The sequence below is a fragment of the Amphiura filiformis genome, chromosome 20, assembly GCF_039555335.1.
Source record: "Amphiura filiformis chromosome 20, Afil_fr2py, whole genome shotgun sequence".
NCBI lineage: Eukaryota > Metazoa > Echinodermata > Ophiuroidea > Amphilepidida > Amphiuridae > Amphiura > Amphiura filiformis.
In genome coordinates this window covers 36127825-36155200 of record NC_092647.1, presented here as the reverse complement: position 1 = coordinate 36155200, position 27376 = coordinate 36127825, and the positions used below count along the sequence as shown (strand labels likewise).

At 36.4% G+C, this 27376-nt stretch overlaps 1 protein-coding gene across 1 annotated transcript; it reads right to left on the bottom strand.

Moving 5' to 3' along the window:
- On the bottom strand, nt 1–27376 carry LOC140142746 (uncharacterized). The gene is made up of 6 exons (XM_072164738.1): nt 27248–27376; nt 8859–8990; nt 8187–8295; nt 4595–4652; nt 2003–2168; nt 1–1012 (listed from the first exon to the last, which is right to left on the bottom strand). Exons 1-6 carry the CDS (start codon nt 27359–27361, stop codon nt 86–88), a joined length of 1506 nt encoding a protein of 501 aa, XP_072020839.1. The 5' UTR covers nt 27362–27376; the 3' UTR covers nt 1–85.

The following is a 27376-nucleotide window of genomic DNA, read 5'->3' as shown; positions in this document are numbered from 1 at the left end:
TTTTGTTTTGCTTTTTTTAAACCTTTTTCAAAATTAAAGACCTGAAACTGACCTTAAAAATTCAACCTTTTAATGAGGGTGTAAATTATTTCTTTTTTCCTCCCGATTTTGGAGTTTTAACCTTGCCACTTTTTGGTGTTTTAGGCACCTTTTTTCCCGACTCGGTCACTTTCTTAGGGGTCTTTACAGCTACAGGGGTATCTTCAGCCTCTATTTTAGGTTTATGGCTTACTTTACTACCCTTCTTTGCGCTCCTTGGCGTTTTCCCTTTTGTTACGCTCTTTGGCGTGGAGGCTAAAAGTTCTTTTTCTTTTGATGGAGCATTTAATTTTGCTTTCTTAGCTGAAACGGAAGATTTCTCTTGGGCTAGCTCATTACTTTTCTTGAAAGGAGTTAATTTTGTTTTCTTAGTGGATTCATCAGGCATCGCCTCTTTCTTCTTGTATGGGGTGGTCAATTTTGCTTTCCTAGTGGAAGGGGTTGATTTCTCTTGCAAAAGTTCTTTATCTTTCTTCAGCGGAGTAGATGCTTTAGTTTTCCTAGCAGATCTATTTGATTTTCTCTGCAATGATTCTTCTCCAATTCCCTTTTGAGGAGTGGATGGTTTAGCCTTCTTTGCAGAAAGAGTCAACTTATCTTGGGGAGGTCCCTTTTCTTTTTTCAATGAGGTAAACTCTTTTGACTTGTTGGCAGACAGAGGAGATTTCTTTTGACCAGTCTTGGGTTTACTATCATCAAGTTCTTCATTGTCTGCTGAGTCGTCATCAGAAGATGAATCAAACTCGGCAACAATATCACTGTCATCAAATGATTCCTCCTCGTTGGATTCACCTTCATCTTCACTCTCTTCTCCAGAGGCTTTCACTTTCTTTGGTGATGGCGAGCTTTCATCATCTTCCGTTTTTCTCCTCTTCTGTTTTTGTGGAGTTGGACCTTTCTTCTTGCCTGACTGTTTGGATTTCCGTGACTTCGAACCCTTCACTGGTCCTTTGAGATTTTCCCATTCAGTTGCCTGTAAATGGGATAAAATACAAAAGTACATTAAAAAGACATTTCTAAAAGGTTTGTGCAAATCACTGAACCCAAACAATTTGATTACTTGTGAAAATGGTGACCAGAGGCTACAAATTGTGTCTGGTAAGGTTGTCAATATGTATGGTTACAATTTGTGGTTATTCCAAAAAGATCAGACAAGTACAGTCTCAACTCTATCCATGCTCTGTCATGTAAGTGTATCACTCATTACGGTAAAACTGTACCTCCAGATTATTTCGGCATGCAAACTTTGAATTAAAGTGCATCCTTTTTTAGGTTATCAATACAATTTACTTGGCAATACCAGCGTAAGTGCTACATGCACAAATCTTTGCTATGCTCAAGCTTTTAAAAAGACAGCACATGCATTGTGCTTTGACCAGTTTGATAAGGTGCTTAGTAAGTGTCATTTTATTATTATTTTTATTATTGTAGACACCGAATTAATAGATTTGGGGTCTCTGACACTAAATGTCAGTGATAATGTTGGTCCCTATACACAACATATATAACAATCCAATATGGCATATTTTACCATAACATTACCCATAGGGCTATTGGGAGTCCAGCATCTTGCCTGTTTGGGTTGCCCATATCCATAAACTAATCATACATGTAGAGACCATTCACCAACTGGTTTAAGTCCAAGCATCACCTGTTTATGTAGGCCAATAATTCCAAGGAGTGCGGTACATGTATATATTATGAAAATCCAAACAGTTTTAATTTTTGGAATTTTTTCAAAAGTTCTTGCCGCAAAGACACATAGCATAACACTCTAGGCATGCAAGGCTGGCGTGATTTGTTAGACACCTCATGAATATGCAAAATTTTCAACATACAAAGCACAGGAACTTTGCCCATTGGTGAAAGGTCTGTATCTCAAGTCTATGCCCATAGAATTGCTTGTTCACACCTCCAGTACAAAATCATAACCCATTTTGAAGTATAATAGCAATAAACTCACCAGTATGTCAGATTTGAAGGCAATGCCAAGTTCCTCTAACTTCTTATTTCTTCTCCTCTCTAACTGAACTCTTCTCTTCTGTGCTATGTGGATGCGGTCTTCAGCAGCTGTCAGGAGTGAGTTATGTCTGTTCTTTGATGCCTCTCGATGCCATGGTTTCTTAAATCTACCAGAACAAACAAGATGATAGATAATTCATTATGAAGCAGGTATGGCAAAGTAACTACCACTTTCTTAGAAGACCACAAATTAGCAATCTATGCAGCACATCTTCAAACTGTAATACCGTATTGTCTGTAATAAACGCCCCCCCCCCTTCAATTTAAATTGACAAAAATGCAAACATTTCATGCGAATAAGCTTAAAACTTGCATGATCAGTCGTGTCAGTATTGATCGCTAAATTGCATGGACAAAACCTATGACTCAAATTTCCATCCATTCCATTGCCTAATTATGGTAGAATTTCACCAGAGTTTTGCTTGGTGATGCACTTACGTGTGTAATTTTGTTGTATTTACCACAAAAATATCACTTAAATTCCACTTGATTTCCGTGAGCACCGCCATGGTAGTAATATTAGTATAGTCGTTATTCCCTCCTGTCTACAGGAACACCACCAGGAAATTTAACCTGATTTTTAAAAGTTTTTTTCACTGACAATTCACCTTCAAAAAAACCCTGGTAGGTAAAACAAGACCAAGTTCTGTCTTGCACATTTTGATCCCTCAATTGTGTCAATAACCAACAAAATGTTACCCGTCAAACATTTGAATTTAATTACACCTTCTTCCGTCACATGTCGCTTGAATGACAGAAAGTGTGTCACTAGCATATTTAAGGATTCTCAAAACTGTTTACATCCTCAGTTGAGCAAGCACGCATAATACATTGATCGAAAGACCCTGGGCCAGAGCCAAAAATGGTCATCACTCAACCTAAAATTTAGAAATTGTCACAGGAGTGAATTTCTCCTCTGGTTTAATAGACTACTAACCAAAGATTATGAATCGGCAAAAAAAAAGTAAAATTTGCCCGTCAATTTCGGACTGCAAGCAGTTAAATACACATGTAGCGCCCTCTTGGTGTGGCGGGACGGAATTGCTAAATTTGATGTTACTACATATTTAAAAAAGATAGGATTTTTTTGTTTATGGTATTATAAAGGTCTTCTGTATAGACAATTTCAGCACTAAAAAAATATCAGTGGACTTTGCAAAAATAAAGAAATAAATTAAAATATGTGTAAAATTCCGTCCCGCCACATTTTGAGGTGATTTTTTTACGTTCCGGAAGGGACGAAAAAAAAAATTTTAGTCAAAACTTTCCAAAATATCAACTATTATGGTAATAAACATTCCTGAGTACACAAAAATTGAATTCGTCAACTTTGCTAGACTCAGAGCCATTTTAACTTCTTCATTTTCAGGCCTTTTTTGGTAGGATGCCAGCAATAAGGCTATTTTCAGGGTCTGTGGTGTAAAACATGGCCCTGCCACAATTTGAGATGATTTTTTTAAGTTCAGGAAGGGATGAAAATTTTCTTTCTCAGTTTATATTTTGCAATAATTTTTCATTGGAAGTGAAAGAAAAGACAATTTTGTCAGTTTTAAAGTGAATCAATTGCTTTTTTTCTTGATTTTGACATGGTGGATAAAATTCCGTCCCGCCACAATGACATGATTTACAAAAAATTTATGAACGTACTATAAAGAGGGGTGTGAATTTTATAATTCCTTCCATAACAAAAGAAGGATAGTTGAAGTTAATACCAATGTTAGAAACAAATGTTTTATCCCAGTACTTTTGATAAAAATTCAACAAATGTACTGTGTTCACAAATACATGAAGTTTATCATTCCGTCCCGCCACATCGATGAATTTGTGTTACCGTGGCAACATGTTGATTCTTTGGACTATTTTTCTTGCGTGTGAATGTAGTCTGTAACTTACTTGTTTATATTAAGAACATGAAGAATCCATAAAATAAACAGTCACAGAGCTACAATTTAAAAGGTCTATCAAAATTCTGTCCCGCCACAAACGGGAATTTTGGCTCTGGCCCCCCTGGTACGAATCCCAGTACAGTTATAAGACGGGTGTGTGGCTTGATCTTGCACAATGCGAAAGGACGGAGCCTACGTAAAATTATCACATTTTGTCTCGAAAATCCTATGTAAATGATTATGTGCCAAAGATCTTAGGGATTTTACACAATTTGACATAACTTTAAAAAATTATTGGAATATCTTGATGATTTTGAAGGGCAGCATGAGTAAATACTAAGAAATCAAACGTCGTGCCCTTGGCACAACTCGCATGTAATTGACGGTCGTAAAAGATAATCTGATAGCCATCAAAAAGTTGTTTCCAGTCCCTTCATACATGGTCCCTGCCAAACTGCAACCTCCTTCATAAGCGGAATTGGAAACGCTCATCTTAAGTGTAAAAAAATGTATAGTATCACAAATTCACAAAAATCACAAACAGGCATATTTTCAGTGCAAATTGTGATGAGATGCAGGTTAATTTGAGGTCTGGGTTCCTCTGGATTATCTGACAAATCAACTAAATGATAATACCGGGTACTTACTTTTCATCACATCCTTTGAACAGTTGGGGATGGATTTTCTCAGTTGGAATAACTCTACCTGTAAAATATCAGGAAAACAACACAATGTATTAATTTATACATTCACAAATGCTTCAATTCTTAACAGGTCCTATGCACAAGTTGCAATATATTGAGCGTTTGCGAAATAACACTCACATCACAAGTTGCAATATTGCAAGTTGGGCATAGAATGATGGCGAAATAATTACTGCACATTTCAACTGATTACCCCTCATAAACAGTTCTGACATTCACCAAAAACCTACAAATGTGGGTTATGTGTAGAAAGTGTTCAAATTTATACAAATATTTGTGAAATTAAATTCATACATACTCACGATATAACGATGTTTCTGATTGGATTTGCGCCCATTTTTGCTGGTCATAAATACCGTTTATGACCAGTACGCAGGGCATAAACAAGCTGCGTCACGCAGCGTTGGAACCCAATTAACGCGATCCACGATTTGCTAGTGTTGCGTACACGCGCATGTCACCGCGCCCATCACACGCGGAGCGCAAGAAATGAACGTGTTGACTCCCGGCCGTTGACCTCACGAGCTGCTTCCTGCAAGTAGGCCTACTATTTTCTCTCAACTTTTGAAGGAAAACGGTATGAAAATGTTATTTAAACTTGTAAACCTTATTATTTTCATTTGTTTTGGATTGCTAACAATGTTCAGAATGTTGGGTATGTATGAACGGGGTTCATTCATAGGATTTCGGGCATGATCGTTGATTTATGCCTAAATATGATACTTATTTTGAACAGTCCCAGTGCTGATAATTACATTTTGTATGGATGATAGGACTCGGGCACACATTTGTGATTTCAAGATCTCTGTACAATTTTGATTGCGTGTTGACAACAAGAATGATGTACCTCACAATGAAACACATTGTGACTAGGCTTTCTGGTTCTCAACTCTCGATATTATAATGAATGTATGCCTCACTGTAGCTACAAAAGACTGAGTATGTCATTATCATAGCATAACAACAATGTGGCAAAGTGTGTTACTATTCCTGGGTTTACTACACAATGTACCACTCGAGTTGGATACACCATGTGAAAAACGCCCAGGGTGAGGATGATAAAACGCCTCTCTTGAGATAAATTCTTAAAAAATCCAAATTTATGATGAATCAGGGGTTAATTTCAAAAAAGGGGTTCCACAGATTTTAAATTTAAAGTTTTGGACTTTTCAATGACTAAATATTTAATGATCAAATGCATCAATGGTAGTCCTCTTTGTGAAATTTCTGTGCATAATATCTCCTTCAATTACTATACATGGACCTAGTATTTTTACTTGTGGCAAGTCGGTGACATCAAGGAGTAGAGGCAGAGCTGTTTTGCGTGCATGTGCATGTTGATGCGGCATATTTAAATGTGTGTACATGTATGCCCAGAGCTTTGGTGAGTTCAAAGCACAAGACCATGTACGCCCAGAGCTTTGAGGGAATGCTGCGATCTGAAGCGGCACCTTATGGTATGTCCCCTGATGTCACCGACAATAATAGGAAGACATTTTGGATAGCCTTACAATTAGGGTCCGATTTCCCCCAAAGTATAACTAAATGGCATGTTTTAGACCACAACTTTTCACATCTGGTGTTTCATTTCGAGTGTTTGCTCAAATACAAGCTCAAATACACATTCAATTCTACCAAAAGTATTTTCCCATACTGATAAACATGTGAAGATGTGTATCAAATTTGTGTCCAACTCACTTTTAAGTTTGCTGACCTTTCGCACACACAATTAGGATTTTTGTTTTATGAGCCAGTCCTGTTATGCACGAGTAAAAACCTAGACTACTAATAAGTAGCCTACTATTAGACTTTTAAAATAATAAATGTACATGTATGCCACCTTGTTAGCTATGAATGGCTGAGTATGCCGTTATCAGAGCAAAACAACAAAGCAGCAAAGTATACTATTCCTGGGTTTACTACACAATGTACCACTCGAGTTGGATACACCATGTGAAAAACGCCCAGGGTGAGGTTGATGAAACACCTCTCTTGACATGAATTCACAAAAAAATCCAAATTTATGATGAATCTGGGGTTAATTTCGCAAACAGGGTTCCACAGATTTTTAATTTAAAGTTTCATGACTTTTCAATCAACATTTGATGATCAAATGCATCAATGGTAGGTCCTCTTTGTGAAATTTCTGAGCATATCTCCTTTAATTACTATACATGGATCTAGTATTTTTACTTGTGGCAACTTGCAAGTCAGCGACATCAAGGAGTAGAGGCAGAGCTGTTTTGCGTGCATGTGCATGTAGATGCGGCATATTTAATGTGTGTACATGTACACCCAGAGCTTTGGTGAGTTCAAGGCGCAAGACCATGTACGCCCAGAGCTTTGAGGGAATGCTGCGATTTGAAGCTGCACCTTATAGTATGTCCCCTGTAGTATGATGTCACGGACAGTAACAGGAAGAAATTTTGGGTAGCCTTACAATTAGGGTCCGATTTCCCAAAAAGTACAACATGTTTTAGACCATATAACTTTTCACATCTGGTGTTTCATTTCGAGGGTTTGCTCAAATACAAGCTCATATACATCCAATTCTACCAAAAGTATTTTCCCACACTGATAAACATGTGAAGATGTGTATCAATTTTGTGTCCCACTCACTTTTAAGTTTGTTGACCTTTCGCACACACAATTAGAATTTTTATTTTATGAGCCACGTACGGTCCTGTTATGCATGAGTAAAAACCTAATATTAGACTTTAAAAATAATAAATGTATGCCACCTTGTTTAGCTATGAATGGCTGAGTATGCCGTTATCAGAGCAAAACAACAAAGCAGCAAAGTAGCTAATATTCCTGGGTTTACTACACAATGTACCACTCGAGTTGGATACACCATGTGAAAAACGCCCAGGGTGAGGTTGATAAAGCACCCCTCTTGAAATGGATTCATAAAACAATCAAAATCAGAGGACAATCTCACTAGTTTAACCCATAGAGGTAGTGACGTCAACGCTGCCATCTTGTGGGTACGGAGTGCCTTGTTGCTAAGATCTTGACTGAAGAGGTGCATCACATGCTGCGACTTCCGCATAATCGAAGGAGTAATGTCCAACGCATGACATACAGAATGGCAGTACCGGTACTCACAAGATGGCGCATCCCGTGGAAAAGGCTGATGGCCTCTATTGTACCCCTCTAACCTAAATCTAACATGACTTGTAACTTTACGATCGGGTCTTGTAATAAAATCCTTTAACAATCCTAAATGCTCTCAATAGTGAAATTTGCTTTACGTTGGCCAAAAAAAAAAAAAAAGGTTTGTCTCAAAGCTCGCGCGCGCTTTTGTAAAATCGTGAGATTTAGAAAAAAAGAAATGCGGAATTTTTTTTATTTCAAAAAATTTTTTTTAAAGTTTTTCCAGAAAAATTCGGCGAAAATCAGATTTTTTTCTCCGAATGCCATGAAAAAAGTCGGGAATAAATTTTTTTTTTAAATCGTGTTGCACATTTGTTTTCAAACCACTCGTGAGCTTTGAGACAAACCATTATTTTTTTTTGGCCTAATATGTACTTACATTTCATGATTTTCTGGTATGTGAGATAGCCATTCATCGTCTCTGCTACAACCTTTGCAACTTCAGGGAACTCAAATTCTATGAAGGCAAAACCCCTGGATCTACCACTCTGTAAACAGACACCAAATATATTCTGATAAATTGTGATGGCAAGTCAAGTTGGAAAAATATTTATTTTAATGTCCAGAATATGGATGATCAGGATCGGAAAGGGCTCATGTACCATACTGTACCAGAATGCAATTTGGAAATGGTTTGAACAATTAAATTTCACTTTGAAGATTCCTCTTCTGGCAAGACAGCACAATATAAGAATGACTGCTACAAGATCGGTAGTGGTGGCATCAGGAAAATTCGGGGGGGGGTGTCGTGCAAGATGGTCAAGTTTTTCTAAAATTTGGCATTATGGATCAAAATTGTGAATTTTCCTGCGACTTTTTGTCAGGATATTTGGGGGGGACAAAAGGATAGGGAAAAACATACTATGGTACCGTGGGCATTATATTCTAGTTTAGATTAGAGATACAGTATATAATTTTACAATTCGATAATGGCTGGAGGAGTAGGAATGAAATGGGTGACAAATAAAATGGAAAGTGCAGGAAAACAAGTCTGAGTGTGCACTGTGCAGTGAGACTATCTATCCTCATCAAACTCGCAAAAAGTACCAACCTTTTTACTGCGACTTAAACGTAGCCTTTTGACCTGACCAAACTGTGAGAAGTATTTCCTCATCTGCCCTTCAAAGAAGCCATGGGGAATGTGAGACAGGCACACCACTGCAGAATCCTCTGGCTGCTTTTCCTGTAAACATATCAAAACAAATGGGTATTATTACATCAATAAGTTTACATAATTTTGATGCTGTAGATTCTTTAATGTACAGCGGAAATCAACACAGAAACACACATGAGCAGGACTATAAACCACTTGACATCATTGTTTATCAACAATGGCGAGGGACTGGTCTATGTCAGTACAATAGTAAGTCTGCGTAATTGACCTTTTCGGTAAATCCGGTCACGCCGACTTGCAATGCGCAGTAACGATGTTCGATAAACAATGTGCGCATCGGCGCGGAGCGGCACGACACAGAATGACAAGTTCTTACAATGTAGGTGTACTCGCAAAGGCTTATGGGATTTACCGAAAAGGTCAATTGCTAACAAACTAATGAAATAACTAATGTAAACAACATGTAGGAAAATTTTCTCCTCGCTGTGTGCCTGTTAAGAACTCAGTCTCTCATACATGTACAAATGTATAACTACCAAAAAAATAAATGACGATTCAGTTTTCTGCAAAAGCGATTGAGTATAAATGCATCTTAGAAATAACCGGCAATTGTGTGTTCTCAAGCATGTCAAGTGGGTTTTATCATGTTTGCGACCTGACGCACATTTGTATTGGTTCGATCAAGCATTGAAATACTTTCAACTTTTGTACTGGATCGTTCAAGCATGCTCAACAAATTGTTCAATGTAAGTGCCTCTGGCCCTAAGTAGAAGAAGTAAAATCGGATTACTATGGCCGAGTTCTAGGGAACTGCTATAATCCTGACAATCGACATCTAATTGGCGGGGGGGTAGAGTTAGGGTAAGGGTTAGATTGACAAGAAAATACCAGAGATGTCACAGGCTGACCCAAAAATCCTTAACTTGCGAAGCGTAGCGAGCAAAGCGAGGGGAGCTCTCGTCAAGCCAGATGGTTTCTGCACGTTTAACACCACAGGAAAGGCCATTTCAGAGGGTAAAAAGAACATTTCAAACACTAGGAACCCCAAAAGTCCGGAAAGTACCAATTTTGTCCGGAACAGGCGAGGTCTGTCCTTATTAGTCCGCAAAAGTCCAGATAGCCAACACCTAAGAAGATAATTCAATTAACTCTGGTTCAGAGTTTGGTCACTTTGTCCACAAAAGTCCACAAGAGTCCGCAAAAAGTCCATAAAATCCTAGAGCTTGTGATAGAGTTGTAGACATGAAGTCTGAGCTGGTCAAACCAGAAGTCTCACCCAGCTCCAGGCCATTGTTAAACTATTTATTTAAAGGGTCATAAAAATTCTGGCCCTGTTGGCTGTGAGCAGTAAAGTATTGATTGGAAATGGTCATGGTTGGTGATCATGATATATGACAACTCACAAACTACAGAATTTGAACAAATTCAGAGATGTTTTCACACATCTTATTACTTATTATACCTTAAGTCATAGCAGAGAAGATGGTCATAGTACAGTAAGGATAGGAATAATTATGTCACAATGTTTTGATTATGGTCTAGTGTGTAGTGTTTTTGAGTTGACCATACTCAGGAGTTACTTTTGTAAGACATCAAAACAAGAGTTAGTAAACTTCCGTAATCTTCACTTAGGCGACAAAAAACAAAAACAAAAAACGACCCAGAATTTTGCAGTTTGGACAACTTTTTAAAAACTTTTTAGACTGAAATTTTAATTTTTTTTAAATTTTTCAGTTTTGGTGATAAAAATAGTCTCCAGGAGAGAAACCAAAACAAAAAAATTACCAGACAGATCAACTGTACTTGAAACGTTTGTCCCCCTGTAGATCAGTGTGTTTTTTCCGTCGCCTTATTTTAGTTTATTTTTCACAAAATTCCTAATTCTTCATTTTCTTGGGTTTTTTTACCTTTCCACTCATTTGATCTTGATTTATGTGACCTCATAGTATGTTATGTGTACTTTTAAATGACTTGAACACACCTGAAATGTTATCATACTGATTTCTGGCCAATGTGTTACCTAAGACAAGAATTATTACTGCTCTGTAGGCAATTACAGAGTAAAAGCTATTGTTTGAAACAATTACATGTATTGGATGGGCTGGCTAACTCTTGGCAACATGTAGACATGGATTTAAAAATGGTTTTTAATTACCATGCAATATTCTTGCCTTAATCATGGAAAGGGTTACTGATAAGAAGCAACAGGTACTAAATAAAGTATTTTCCAATGCTCTATTTTCCAATGCTCTTTCAAAGTTTGCCTAAACAATGACCTTATTAATTATTTAGCTAATTACTCAATCTTAAGTGATATATTTTCACATACATTGTATTATCTGTGCATTCTTGATACTGAATCCAAAAAAGTAACTTAATTATAAACATTCAACTGACTTATAAGACACTTAATTGACAATACACTTGACTTAATCTAACATCACTTGACTTGATCTGATCATGTTAAGTGGAATACAATATAGTGGACAATTGATTTTGTGATCTAGTAAGATCATATGCTTCCTGTCACCGTACAGTGCAGACGTGTTTTTCAATAACCTCCGATGTTCATCGATTCGTGAAAAGGCCTATAATAGTTTATCAGTTTACATTTGGATTATATTTTTCTGTATATTTTACTTCGTTACTCTTCTTCCACATTATACTTGGATATTTATTATATTATCTCTTGGATCTTTCTTGGATTTTACTGGACTTTATATTCTGCTGTCGTTTTTGTTGGAACTTCATCATGCGGCAATGTTATGACTGCAAGAAAACCAGGAAGGATGTTAGTAGCCTTCAATGTGACTACTATTTATGTAATGACTGTGAAGCAGTAAGGAAAGGAGCAAAACCAAAGGTAATGGCAACATCTACAAGTAAACAGATCCCAGAGAAGCCTGTAACCGCGACTTGAAACACTCCGGTAAAATCATATCAATCGAGGATGCTGCCAAAGTGCTAACTTTAACACATAAGAAATCGCTTGATTCAATGAACTTGCAACAACTCAACGCTGTTGACTCAGAGGCTACTCGGTGTTCTATACAAGGAACACTCGCATCCATGTTACCGATGGATCATGATCCTGCAACCATTGCCAACATGTCCCTACAAATTAGCTGTGAAATCAACAATTATGTGAAATCGCGTATAACGACATTGACACAAGATCAAAGTAACTCTCAGATTTCTTTCACCGAATCGACTGCTCCAAGCTGCATCGCCACTAAAAAGATCAGAAAGAACGGATACCACGGCACCGCATATCGCGTGTATAGATGGATGTCAACGACAACAGACAAAAGGAAAACCCGTAACATGCAGCCTTTGTCAAGGTGAATTTCACCCTCAGTGTGTTGGTCTTAGCACCGGTAGTAGAAAATCTGCATGGTTTTGTTACACATGTCGCAACATCTCCCGGACTATTGGTAACTTTGATAAACGTCTTACTAGTCAGAAAGAAGAGTGCAAGGCACTTAGAGAAAGCTGCAGCGCTGCGCTAAAAACAACTGTTGAACATCAAGCTACTTTGATCGCGAGACTACAAGAACAGTTAGCGACTGAAATCACGACCAAAGACGATACAACATCTAAGGTGCCTGAGGTATCTGATGCAGTAGACACCCTACTTATTGGAGACTCTATGATCAAAGATATAAACCAAAGGGGGTTAATGAACACCAAAGTTAAGTGCATACCGGAGGAAAGATTAAGGACATTAAAGAACATCTTGCTTCACAACCTGAACTCCCATATAAGACATTTATCCTGCATGTAGGAGCGAACAGACGAGGACATCTAAATCTGCCAGCGACAACGTTAAAAGAAACACTAGAGGACATATCTACCAGAGCTCCAAATGCTACCAAAATCCTGTCAACAGCATGTCCAAGACCTGATGACAGCAAGAAGCAAGAGAAAGTACAGCGTCTGAATGAAAACATCAAAGAAACAGCAGCTGCCACGACAAACTGTGTAATCGTTGATAACGACGAGATGTTTATCAAAGATGATGGCTCCATAGATAAAGACGCGTTTAAATATCGCAGTATCCATCTCTCCAAGTCTGGCACGAAGACTCTCTTAAAGAACATAAATGCATGCCATCAGATCGTAAAGAAACAGCCAGCGAAGTCGCAAAGTAAGCCTTCCATGAACAGACCTAACAACAACAGAGCAAGACATGGATATAGCGCAAGAGAACGCGGGCAACATAACGATAGACTACACGGACATCCAAACAACGGCAGACCAAGACATGGACATAACTCAAGAGATCGCGGACAACATAACGTAAGATCACACGGACATTATCATCATGATCGCGTGAACTTTTCTGAGTTTTCTCATCGCACATTTAATGCAAATAATGGAGGACGCGGTTGTTATAAATGCGGAGAACAGAATCACCAGAAACGCGACTGCAAATTTGAAAGACCATTGCAATGCTATGAATGTGGAATGTTCGGTCACAAACAAGGTATGAACTTATGTCAATTTTACTAGGACCTCGGCAAAGAAGACTCTAATGCCGATCTGGTTTTGAAACCAGAGACACTGGACTTGAATTCGGCAGGAACTCTAATTCTTTAAGTAACACTTTCAGTTTATTAAACGACGAATGTTCATTTATGTGTGATGATAATGATGATGATGATGATATTAAGATAACATGTAATTTTGACAAGAAATGTAGGCCTACTTCTCATATTGCTTCTGACCATACTTCTCTCCATGATCTTGGAAAGATCAGTGTTTCTGAGTTAACGGTCGATGCTATGATAGCAGTAACACAAAAGCGGACCAAAAAACGGAGAAGAGGTAAAGGTGGAAGTAGTATGAAATCAGGTGATAATTGTGGTATTAACTTTGCTTTTAATAATGTCAACCGAGTGAAACATAAAATCTATGATATTACATCTTTGTTGAGTAAAGAAAAAATAGACGTAATGGGTCTTGCTGAAACTTTTCTTAAACATGACGAGGGTATCAGTATTAACAACTATAATTGGTTTGGTAAGAACAGGTCTCTCAAAGGAGGTGGAGGTATTGGTTTTTTAGTTTCAGATAAATTAAATGTTATTGATGATGACCTCTTCGACTCTAAAACTGATGATATTGAAAGATTTTGGCTTAAGATTGATACAGGCTCCGATCCTATCTTTGTTGCTGTTGCATATTTCCCCGTGGAAGGTACAGATGTTGAGCGTACCGATGAATTATATAATCATTTATTATCTGAATGTATTAGAATCGAAGAAGACTATGTTAGTGATGATACTGAAGCAAACATCATCATTATGGGAGATTGTAATGGTAAAATTGGTACTGAAATTCCATTTTGTGACAAAGAAGTGAATGTTAATGGCGGTCGCCTACTTAACTTCAGAGATGATTCAGGTTTGTGCATTCTTAATTGTTCTAAATTATGTAAGGGCAATTTCACTTGGTTTCGAATCAAAATTATAAGTGCTATTGATTATATCTTATGTTCACAAAATGTCTTTCATGATGTAATTGAATTTATTGTTGATGATGAACGAAACATGAATTTAGGCAGCGACCATAATGTGCTTCTCTTGAAATGTACTCTAAAAAAGACTGTCAATCATTATAACGCCAACCGAAAGAAGAAGAATGATTGTATTATTTGGGACATTAAACCTAATCAGGACTGGACTAATTTCCAAAATGAATTATCCAGTAAATTTTCTGACTGGAATATTGATGATTTTGATAACGTTGATGATATTTGGCATTCCTGGAAAAACATCGTTATTCAGACAGCTAGGAAAACAATCGGCACTCGAGAAACTAATTCTAAACTTCGCAGTTGGTGGGATAAGGACATTGACAAATGTATTAAAGATCGTAAAGATGCGTGTAAAACACATAGACAATGGTGTAAAGGTACTAAAATCGATAAACAACTTGGTCAAAATCTTTGGGATGATTATCAAACGAAGCGATCCCGTGTGAAATCTATTATTAAGGAAAAGATTATGCAAATGCGTATTTAGCGATCGATCAAAATTGCTAATGAAGGGGTCCACAAAGTAAAAGTTTCTGGAAAACACTTCATGGTAACAAAAGGAAACAGGAAATATATTCTTTGAAAGACCCTGTTTCTGATGAGATTATTCATGATACTAAAAAGATTAAAAACTGTGTTTTGTACTATTGGCGTACCCTGGGTAAGATGAATAGAGAGCTTAAAGATGGTGACAATAGCGTGTCAACACACAATGTTAAAGATATGGTGAGTCATTACAGGTCTTTTAATGACACAAGTGTTGTCAATATGAATTGTCTTGATAGGATAGATTTAACTATTGATAAAGTAATTGATGCCATTGGAAACTCAAAAAATAATAAAAGCCCAGGATATGATGGAATTAATAATGAACTGATAAAAAATGGTGGCGATTGTTTAACTAATTCCTTGTTTAAATTATTTAGTAAGATTCTTATAACAAATGTTACTCCAAAAGAATGGAATATTGGCGTCATTGTACCTATTTATAAGAAAGGTGACCATAAAGACTTAAATAACTATAGAGGTATTACTCTCACTCCGTGCATTTCTAAAAATTTTAATAGAATCATTGCCAATGATATATCAGAGTTTCTTGAAAATGGTAACATCCTTACGGAAGTTCAGGAGGCTTCAGAAAAGACCACAGATGCGAAGATAACATCTTTACCCTTAAAAGTATAGCCGCTAGCAGATTAGCTGAGGGTAAAGAAAGTTACATGGCCTTCCTGGACTTCAGTAAGGCATTTGATACTGTTTGGAGAGAGGGCCTACTGTACTCTGCATGGAATATTGGGATCAGAGGTTCGGTGTGGAAGCTCATTGATAACTTATATACAAATGTCCAAGCTATGGTTAAATTTGGAAATTTTACTACTGATTTCTTTGAAGTGGATGAAGGTGTAAAACAAGGTTGTGTCCTCTCTCCAATTTTATTCTGTATTTATATTCATGAATTTACTAAAATGCTCAATGAACATAATCTAGGTGTAAACGTATGTAATGTCCGCATTGGTAATTTATTTTGGGCAGATGATATTGTATTGATTGCAAATAACTAATATGAATTACAAAAGATGTTGGACTTAGCAGCTGACTTTGCTGATAATTGGAGATTAAGTTTTAATCATACTAAATCTAATGTTTTAATAGTAGGTAAACGTATAAACAAGTATCGCCTCTGGCATTTAGGAAATAATTATATTAACGAAGTCGAAACTTATAAATATTTAGGGGTTACGTTTAACAGAAACCTAACTGATCACCATCATATTGAGGAAGTAATCAAAAGGAAACAAACTTATTGGATATATTAAATCTATCATTGATGGTCAAGATGATTTTAATCGTGTCTATTACGGCGACATTTTATGGAAAAATTTGGGTTTATCAACTATTAATTATGCTTCTTCTGTATGGATGCCTTTAAGTGTAAAAGATCGCAAAAGACTGGAAAGTTTACAAAACCGCATGGCCCGTTCTATTTTGAGAGCACCGAGAAACACACCAATTGAATGTCTGTTAGGTGATCTTGGTTGGCACCCGATTGCCACACTTCAAGACAAATTACGTGTCAATTATTTTGAAAGGCTTCGCGCTATGCCACTGCACCGATGGCCTAAACTTTTGTTCAACATCACAAATATGATTTATAAATGTAATTCAATTAAAAATAAAAACAATTTATGGAACAAAGATGGTAACAGTATTTGTCCACTCTGTAAGAATGGGACTGAGGATCTAAAGCACTTCTTGTTTGTTTGTAAATCACTTCAAAGTATTAGAGCCGCCAAATATCAAAGTCTTGAAAATGATTTGAAAATTAACCGTTTAGATGCTTTATGGTAGGGGAGATTGGGGTTAGTTGAAACATTTTTCACAAAATCGTCTTTTTAACGCAAACCGATTACTTTCAAGAAACACTAACCATATCAGTATAAACATATATACATACATGCTACAAATACAGCCTTAAACTTTATTGGACCTGCTTATGATTATTCATATAATCCAATTTGAAAATTTGAAAAAAAGTGTTTCAACTAACCCCACCCCTGGGGTAAGTTGAAACATAGAGTGAGGTTAGTTGAAACATGGCTTGTAAAAATTTCAAAATAATTATTATTGTGTTGTTAGGGTTATACTTCCCTTGAAGGCACCCTTTAACATACAATCAGTGTGAAAAAATGAATAAATAAATATGTGGGAGTACGGGTCAATACTTTGGACACAAGGTGACGAGTGTCACCATGGACCAAAATATGAGAAGCCTAAAATATTATAAAATGTACTTTCTGTGTGCACTTTGTGCTTGTATTATTGCTTTTAACCATATTAAAGCAATATTGAAGAAATAGTAAACATGTTACAAATTTTAAAAATTCAAATTTTTAACCATATTTTTCTATGCGATTTTCACGTTTCAACTAACCCCACCTCAAAAGTTTCAACTAACCCCGATGCCTATTTTTACATTTCAAAGTGCATTACACAAAATAAGAAATACAATAAAACTTTTTTTTAACATTATTCTGGGACTTACTACTAGTGCTTATGATACTCAAAAATAATCCCTGAATCTTCAAACAACATGGAGATAATGCATCTTTTCTGAGGGGTATAAAAATTAGGCAGCAAGTCAAAAAACAGATATTCCTTTCCCAAGCCAACACTTGTGGGGCATCAGTGCTGTTGCTAATTTGGTGGATGACCCTTACTAATACCTATTACTAGGTGCCAGTATTTTACCAAATTAATTTTTTGTGTCAGAAAAAAATACAATGTTTCAACTTACCCCGCGTTCCAACTAACCCCAATCTCCCCTACTTGTTTATATCTAGTGATTTAAATGTTAAGACATGCTTCTTATTAGGCTTATCTAACACCTTTTTTCTTGACATAGGTGGTATTGATATTGATTGTGCTTTGAATATTTTTGACTTTGTATGTAAATCATTCCTAAAAAGGCGTGGCGACTTAGTAATGAACTCACAAATTAAGTTTTAAAGATAGCCATGCAAGTAATTTAATTTTTTATATGTACATTGTACATTTTATGTAATTGCTGTGTAAATTATGTTTTGTATTGGAGTAAAATTTGTTGTTCCACAAGTCACAATCACACTTTATTCCTCAGCCATATTTGAATGCTTGTGCTCTGGTATGTTTGTTAAATGCGCGCCCTCCACCTACGATGTAGGTTCCCGCTTTTGCCATTGCACCGCTTCCTGCTCGTGATCATGTATAAAATGGGATTGTGCCTAGTGGATCGATAATATTGTACTCATTAACATTTTGCCATGTTTTATGTTTGTTGATTTATTGTGTTTTCTTGTTTTACTTTGTAATTTTGTGAACGCACAGTCGGGTAGACGTGTGCCGCTGATATAAAAGCGTATGTTCTAATAATAAAATAAATAAATAAATAAGTGTGCACTGCAATGGACCATTGTAATATCACTTGTCACCTTGTATCTCTGAATCTACTTTTTCCATGGTTTGTGCAAGGTGCTGTGTGAAAGAGTGGGGTTGTATGAAATTGGTCAAAAACAATGGTTTCTAACAATCAAAACAATTAACAATGATAATGTATAGAGGGTGATTTTTATAAACACCAAATTGAAATGTGAAGTTCATGATGCAAGGGAGATACAGCTGGTTATTTGGTGTACAATACAAGTAATTGGTGTTTTGGGTTCATCATATAATTTGTCATCATTGTTAAAATCAAGGGGTGGAAACTTGAAGACATATTTTGCAAAATTGATACTAAAATGGTAATTGTCTTGGAAAAGGTGTAAATCTATTTATCTCCAACATACTTCATTTGTTTATTTTACCTTGCAAAATGTTCAGTTCACTTGTAAAATAGTAGAGGCAAAATTTTTATGGAAATTTAAAATAAAAAATGTGAACACCAAATACCATTTTAGATATTATTAAGCATGTTCAGTGATTGAAACAAAACCTATTCCTGTCTTATTTTTTATTATTTATTGGAACATACACTTTTATATCAGTGGCACACGCCTAACCAGCGGTGCGTTCAAAAATAATATACATATAGAAACGAATTTAAACACAATTGAATATACATGCAAAATTATAACATATGTAAAAATTAAAGCAAAAGTAATTGCCTGTCTCCAATCCAAGTTGACTTGAAATGGGTTGTAAACAGGAAAATAAAACAAAATATAAATATATTCAATTACACAGTTTAGCTAGCAACGCAGAATTCATCACATACAAATAAATATATTAAATATCAGTATTATGATTCTTACATTCACACAAAGAAACACTATTAGTTACATCCCAGCTAACACAAAACATTTTTGTTGTTCAAGTTTCTTGAAATATTTACACAAAAACATGATCAGAAACATTTATTAAACATTTTGAAGACGTTTTTCTGTAAATATTTATGAGAACATGTTTTCTTAACCAATCTAAAACCACACATTTAATAACATTTAAAAACAAAACAAATGTGAAAATGTTTTGCATTTGCTAGGATATCATGATACACCACTAACATTTTGTCATTTTTCACTGAAAATAAACAGAAAATTTAAATCAGAAATTTGCATTTAACCATGGTCATAGTAAAAACATGCAAAAATATTCTTGTTAGGAAAAGATTTTAGACTCAAACTATGTTCACTAACCATGACCATTCCCAATCAATACTCTACTGCTCACAGCCAACAGGGCCAGAATTGTATGACCATTTAAATCAATAGTTAAACAATGGCCTGGAGCTGGGTCAGAATTCTGGTGTGAACAACACAGACATCATGTCTACAGCTCTATCACAAGCTCTAGGATTTTGCGGACTTTTATGCTCTTGTAGACTTTTTGCGGACAAAGTGACCAAACTCTGAACCAGAGTTAATTGAATTATCTTCTTAGGTGTTGGCTATCTGGACTTTTGCAGACCAATGCGGACAGACCTCGCCTGTTCCAGACAAAATTGGTACTTTCCGGACTTTTGGGTTTCCTAGTGAAAGCTCCTGGCTTGTTCTACACTTTTAATAAAAAGTGCTTCCTGCTTCCAGAAAACATGCTTTAAAGTTTCGAGTTTCCTATACTCAGTGTCCGAAATAAGGAAAATATGGAGGTTGTCCCGAGGATAACTAAAGCATAAATTCTGCTTGTCCTCAAAACATTTTGGTTGTCCCCAAAATATGTCGTATTTTTTGTTTTGAACTGGACATGCTGAATAAGTAAAAGTGGACATCACAGCATATTGTAATATGTACTAGCAGTGGTCCATAGATCTGTCTTTTACAAATTACAATCAAATATGACAAGTTAAAACTTAATGTCAAGTTTCATATTTTATCAATCATGATTTTTGAGGTAAAATATAGTGGTTGTCCAGGGGATAAGTACATAGCTCAATATGGTTGTCCCCAGTGATTTTTGGACAAGAGGACAAGAGGATAAGTGCTTATTTCGAACACTGCCTATACTTTTATGCACAAGAGACACTCTAAAAAATGATTTTTGGCTTTATTACAAGACCAATATGGCTGATGTTGATGTGAAGCAGAAAAATGAAGCAATAATTAACCATTTGATCTTGGCATCCACTGCCTGCCCCACAACACAACACCCACCCCCACCAACCGGCACCCCATCTTGGGCCTTGATGGTCAGTGTGTTTTGAGAGACCATTTTTGACATTAAATTCCTGCTTTAGATTTTTTTGAAAAAATGCTTCCTTCATCCTAAAAAAGTGGTTTTAAATGTTCAGTTTCCTATACTTTTGTACATGAGAGACATTCTTCAAAGTTTTTCTTTTGCCTAATAACATGGCTTACATGGCTGAAATTGGTATAGGCCTAATGCGCAATATAAAAATGATGATTCATCAAAATTTTGACCCCACCCCTCTTCGGGTATGTGGGAGGGGGCCACATTTGGGGGCTTAATGTGCACATTTTGCACCGCAGGAAAGATTGACCTACAAAAAGGGAAAAAAATTGTGTTCATGCCATACTCTATTAATGATTTTAAAATGTATTGAATTTGTATCCATTTTGAAATCATTGGTAGAGTATGACATGAACACAAATTATCACTTTGCATATTAAAAACACAAACAATATGTTTTGTATTGTAGGTCAACCATGAATGATCAGCATTTAGTTCTTGGTCCAGAGACCGGGCCAGGGACACTCAAAAAAAAAAATAAACAAAAAAATAAATAAATAAAAAAATTTAAATCCGGAGCACATAAAAAAATCCGGAAGTGTGACATCTCTGAAATACCAAGGTTACCGTACATGCGTACCTTTGATGGATTAAATCTCATGCCCCATGTTTGGGCCCACTCTACCTTGGCATGAGATTGTGACCGATGCGCGAGAGTTGACAGCTGGTCTTAGGATTATAATTTATATCCATTCTGCTTGGAATTGGAATGTATCCCCAGAATTGGAATGTTCAGTGGCGTAGATTTCTTTTTGACGTCATGGGTGGGGGGATGGGGTTGGAAAAATCATCTTGAAGTACCGGTATATAGTGAATCCAGCACCTTTTAGCGACAAAAGAAGTTTAGGGCGCTTTTTCTTCGATAGAGGGTCCCAAAAATACATGGGGGGGGTATAATTTTTTAACACCCAAAAATAGGGGGTTATAGAATTATTGAGGGCTGGTGACTTAAAATTTTCACGCGCTGCGCACGTAGAAATGTTCCAGGAGTGATATAATCTGGATAAATTATACTAGTCTAATGCACACACCGCTGGGTCAGTTGTAGTAACTACAAATTTCGAACGTTTGAGGACTTGTTCTCAAGTTGTAGAAGGTGCCATAGGGTGTCTTCAGTGTTTATTTTCATTATAAATGTCGCAAAATATTAATATTGACAATAATTAACAACCTGTTTGAACTCTACATATATTCATATATTGCTCACCTGTGTTTTCATATCATATTTTGTGGTGAAAAATGATTGCAATTTATGTGTAATTTGCAATCATTTTTGGAGCAACAATTTCTTCGTACCGACGGCTAAGTCAGTGTGTATGTGAATCATATGCACATTAAACACATACACTGCACCTGTTGGAACTCCCGGTCGGAGCCGGGAGTTTCAATTATTGGAACTGCCGCTGCCCGCTGGGTGTATTTTCACTCAGAGTCTCCGTGACTCCGGGGCTCACTCCCGTTGTGGACTGTACACCATCCGCGATAATCAGCTTTTGAAAAGCACCCTAAACAAGGATTTAACCCTTGGCTAAAACGACACCCTAAGCAGGGATTTCATTCCTAACATCAAATTTCATACCCTAAATTTCATTTCCGCGTATTCAGCAATTGCAATTTTGCTGCCCTTTTTTCCAATTTTTCATGTTTTTGACACCCTAAACGCGATACGCGCCTACCCACAAAAAACAACCCTTTTTACGCATTTTCATTATCGCGGATGTTGTACAGGCCACAATGGGAGTGACCCCCCCGGGTCCGTACTATACTGTGCTAGATATGTTCACATCATTGATTATAGAGGGAGCCCTTTATAGCATACTAAAATATATCATCATGGCATGCCATGTGAGCAAAATTTGGCAGTGTACTTTACTGTGTAAAAGTATGGGGGAAAATTCAACATTCATTTTTATTCTTCAAAAACCCCATGTTGTAAAATCTATCAGGGTGTACTCACATGCCCAAATAACCACACACAAGCAACTGGACATCATGAAAGTAAAGCGAATTTTAGCTAAAATGGTTTAAAATTTAGCACAGGTTTCAATGGGAATATGTCGAATCATGCTATATGGCAAGCCATGATTAGGAGGTCAACAAACTTTTTGTGATCCAAAAAATTGCAATTGCCAATGCACATTCTGGCAATAAAAAGGCAACATCCTTTTGATCAAGGCCATAAATATATGAATTTTTACACCAATTGAGTTTCAAATTAGAATATCTCCACAATTATCAACCCTAAACTAGCAAAAGTATACATTTTTGGAAAGCTGAAGGCATAAGGAATGTAACAATACATATTTTAACTCATTATACAGGGTGACCTTGAAGTTATACAGGGTGGAATAAAAAAATTGCGGATACAAAAAGGGTTACTTAATGCATTGCTTATTTATACTAACTTGCAGTAGGGCCAGAGCCAAAAATGGTCATCACTCAACCTAAAATTTAGAAATTGTCACAGGAGTGAATTTCTCCTCTGTTTTAATACACTACTAACCAAAGATTATGAATCGGCAAAAAAAAATAAAATTTGCGCGTCAATTTCGGACTGCAAGCAATTAAATACACATGTAGCGCCCTCTCAGTGTGGCGGGACGGAATTGTTAAATTTGATGTTACTACATATTTAAAAAAAGATAGGATTTTTTTGTTTATGGTATTACAATGTATAAAGGTCTTCTGTATACACAATTTCAGCATTAAAAAAAATGTCAGTGGACTTTGCAAAAATAAAGAAATAAACTAAAATATGTGTAAAATTCCGTCCCGCCACATTTTGAGGTGATTTTTTTACGTTCCGGAAGGGACGAAAAAAAATTTTAGTCAAAACTTTCCAAAATATCAACTATGGTATGGTAATAAACATTCCTGAGTACACAAAAATTGAATTTATCAACTTTGCTAGACTCAGAGCCATTTTAACTTCTTCTTTTTCAGGCCTTTTGTGGTAGGATGCCAGCAATAAGGCTATTTTCAGGGTCTGTGGTGTAAAACATGGCCCTGCCACATTTTGAGATGATTTTTTTAAGTTCAGGAAGGGATGAAAATTTTCTTTCCCAGTTTATATTTTGCAATAATTTTTCATTGGAAGTGAAAGAAAAGACAATTTTGTCAGTTTTAAAGTGAATCAATTGCTTTTTTTCTTGATTTTGACATGGTGGACAAAATTCCGTCCTGCCACATTCCGTCCCGCCACAATGACAAAAAAAATTAATGAGCGTACTATAAAGAGGGGGGTGAATTTTATAATTCCTTCCATAACAAAAGAAGGATAGTTGAAGTTAATACCAATGTTAGAAACAAATGTTTTATCCCAGTACCGTACTTTTGATAAAAATTCAACAAATGTACTGTGTTCACAAATACATGAAGTTTATCATTCCGTCCCGCCACATCGATGAATTTGTGTTACCGTGGCAACATGTTGATTCTTTGGACTATTTTTCTTGCGTGTGAATGTAGTCTGTAACTTACTTGTTTATACATGTATTAAGAACATGAAGAATCAATAAAATAAACAGTCACAGAGCTACAATTTAAAAGGTCTATCAAAATTCCGTCCCGCCACAAACGGGAATTTTGGCTCTGGCCCAGTAATAAACTGAAAGTAAATAACATCTATAAATTTAGTTAGAGGATAGGGGGAGCCTACAGACTTTGGAAGATAAAAAAATCACAGCTGTTTGGTAATCTCGGAATACAGGGTGTCCCAAAGTATGTTAGAATTTTTTACAATTCTTCATATTTTGAACTGAATCATTTTACCCCTAACCCATACAGGAAAAGTAAGTCCATATTTAGATTCCTCATCAAATGTCCTATCAGAAAATGTATACTTTGACTATGATAGGATAAGTGGTCATGTGTCATATGGTGGGGCACATTTGCGTTACAAGCACTGATTTTGATCATTTGTCCTCCTTTTCACTTAAATTGTTACATCTCTAAAACTATACATCTCACATCAACAAAACTATACATTTTTGGAAAGCTTATGTTCCAAGGAATCCAACTATGCAAAAATGAAGTTGGTATACAGGGTGCGTAAGAAAATATATAGGGTGATATCATGAAAAAAATTAATTTTACTAGTGAATTCATAATTTATTGCATATGCTTCTGATTTGGAATATCTCAAATGTAATCTAATTTTGTGGCAGGCAACACTATGAGCTTAAATAAAATGTATACTTTTGCCATGTTATGGTTGACCAAAGTGGTGATACAGGGTGTGAAAATATACGTAACTTCATGCACAAAATGTTGATTACATTTTTGAAGATATTTTCTTTAGAGTGTATCCTACATTTATTTTAACTGCATATTTGGATTCCTTGGGTAAAAAGCTTTCCAAAAATGTATAATTTTCCTATCTTAGGGTGTATAATTCTCAAGATACAACAATTGAAAGCCAAAACGCATGTCGTGACTGAAAATCTTGGCATTTGTGTGTAAGTGAATACGAAAAAATTGAGGTTCTTGTGACTTGCGGTTCTCAGTGAGTACTTGTTAACACGATTAGATAAAATTAATAGCTGAATATGAATAATGAATGATCAAGCTTTCATTTGGGTATGATTTGCAAGTATAGCACACAATTTGGCAATGATATAATTTAAAATTCAAAAGGATGCCATGTCTCCCATAGAGAATGCACATACTCCACTACCGCTTCTCCACTAGTTACCGCTTATCCACCAGGTTTATCTTCGTTAACAGTTTGGTATTTTTCACTAATTAAACAAATTGGCATTCCAAATTGAGAAACATATTTGAAAATTAGAATAATCAGGCTGTATAATGAGCCCAAACTTGATGCAATTGGACCAAGAATAGCCCTGTGACAACAAGTTAAATCTGAAAGAGGAGAGTAAAATGTAACGTCACCAGGTATTTTATGGTCCCACCATAAGACACGTGACCAAGTAATAACAATTTTACAGCCACTTTTAGATTTTGAAAACATCCGTATTTAATACTTACCACAATCAAACTTGCCCCACTGCCACTGCAGGATTTTGCAATAGAAGCTACCGGGAACCAAATTACATGGACCGGCAATGGCGCCACTGCACGACCCCAATTGAAACCAGCCAGTCCACCTAATTAATTATTCATGAGCCCAGCACATGACCAGATTCGCAGCCATCGGAAAAAGCCGAGGTGGATTTATGAATGAAAACAAGCTTTTATGAAGATCCGGAAAGTCCCGATTGATGATTTTCGGAAAATTAAAGATGGCGGGCTGTCACTACAGTTTTCAGAATGGGAATACATGCTAACGAACGGAAGTTATAGCTGTTTGAAAAATGACTTTTTACCAGCATGAAATCACACAAAATTTGTGAGTGTCATAGAAGCTTAAATTTCATCTTTTCAGTAACTTGATTAAAAATTTGTTATGGTAAAGAAGGAATTAGTTTAGCGTAAATGGAAGTTTGTTTCATGCAGTCATGCTCTTGTTTACATTGCTCGGTCGTGCATTTCCTTGTTCGCAAGCAATATTCATGATGGTTTTTCTCATGAAATTCTACCAAAAAGTGACCAATCTCACGCACGTGATTGGCTGGTTTTGAGCATGTGATAATCATTAGTTATTTAGTAGTAGTAGTGCTTTTGCTCATTTGCATAGATGAAATTCGGTTGGCAAGTTTGATTGTGCTTACTACAGTGTTTAATATGAAAACGGGTGGTTTCGTACGTGAAAGTTTGAATTTTATAGACTAAACCAATCATTAAGAGTTCAAAATGATTAAAAATAATTAGCAGAATTGTTTAGCTGTAAATTAAGACCAAAACCAAGTTAATAGCCCTTGTAGCAGTGAATTTATTCAAGTTACACACGTGAAACGTCACGTTCCCATAGAGTTTGTGTGCACCGCCCCCCCCCCCCTTCGCTTCCCCCCTCCACCACCCTGACTACTCGCAATTCAATCGACCACAGCTTCGTTAGTTGAGAAGCTATATTGTTCATATTTACAGGTTATTTAGTGGTATTATTTAGCTTAGAGACCAAAACCATGTCATAATCTTTTTGTTTAGCCGAGGTATGATGAATTGAACAGATCACAATTTGAAAATTCGTAACACCACCACCCTTTTTGGGTGGCGACTTCAAAATGCGTGGCCTCATAACTTTGTTTACAATTATTTAACCTGCAGACATGGTTGAACCATCATTTTTTAAAGAAAATTGTCATCTTTCATTTAATTGCATTTTTAAGGAAATATTCTAGACTAAAGTTCAAAATTTTATGATTCTACCTAACTGTGCGTACAAGCGCAGTGAGCTGGAGCTCATTAGCTGACGTCACCAACTACATCGGCCCGAAGGAGCTTCCGACTTTGGATTTATGAATGAATTTAGCATTGACAAGCGTGTAAACGTCGCATAGCCATAGGTCACAGCTGCCACCATGTGTCGAGTCACCGAGTCACCGAGTCATGCGATTCATTCATTTGCGAGTGATCGACGGAATGGTACCAAGGCATACTTGTTTTGTTTTTTGAGCTGGGAGTGGGAGTGAGACAAAATCTGTTTGGGTCTATTTCAACTTACACTTGTTTCCTTGTTTGCCTCATCTTTACGTTTTGCCGCAAGTATGTCTGCTTTCGTTACTTTTGGTGGAGTTTTCAGCGACGCTGGTTTCGCACGTGTTTTCTTTCTCGCCATTTTGGAAAGAGGGTC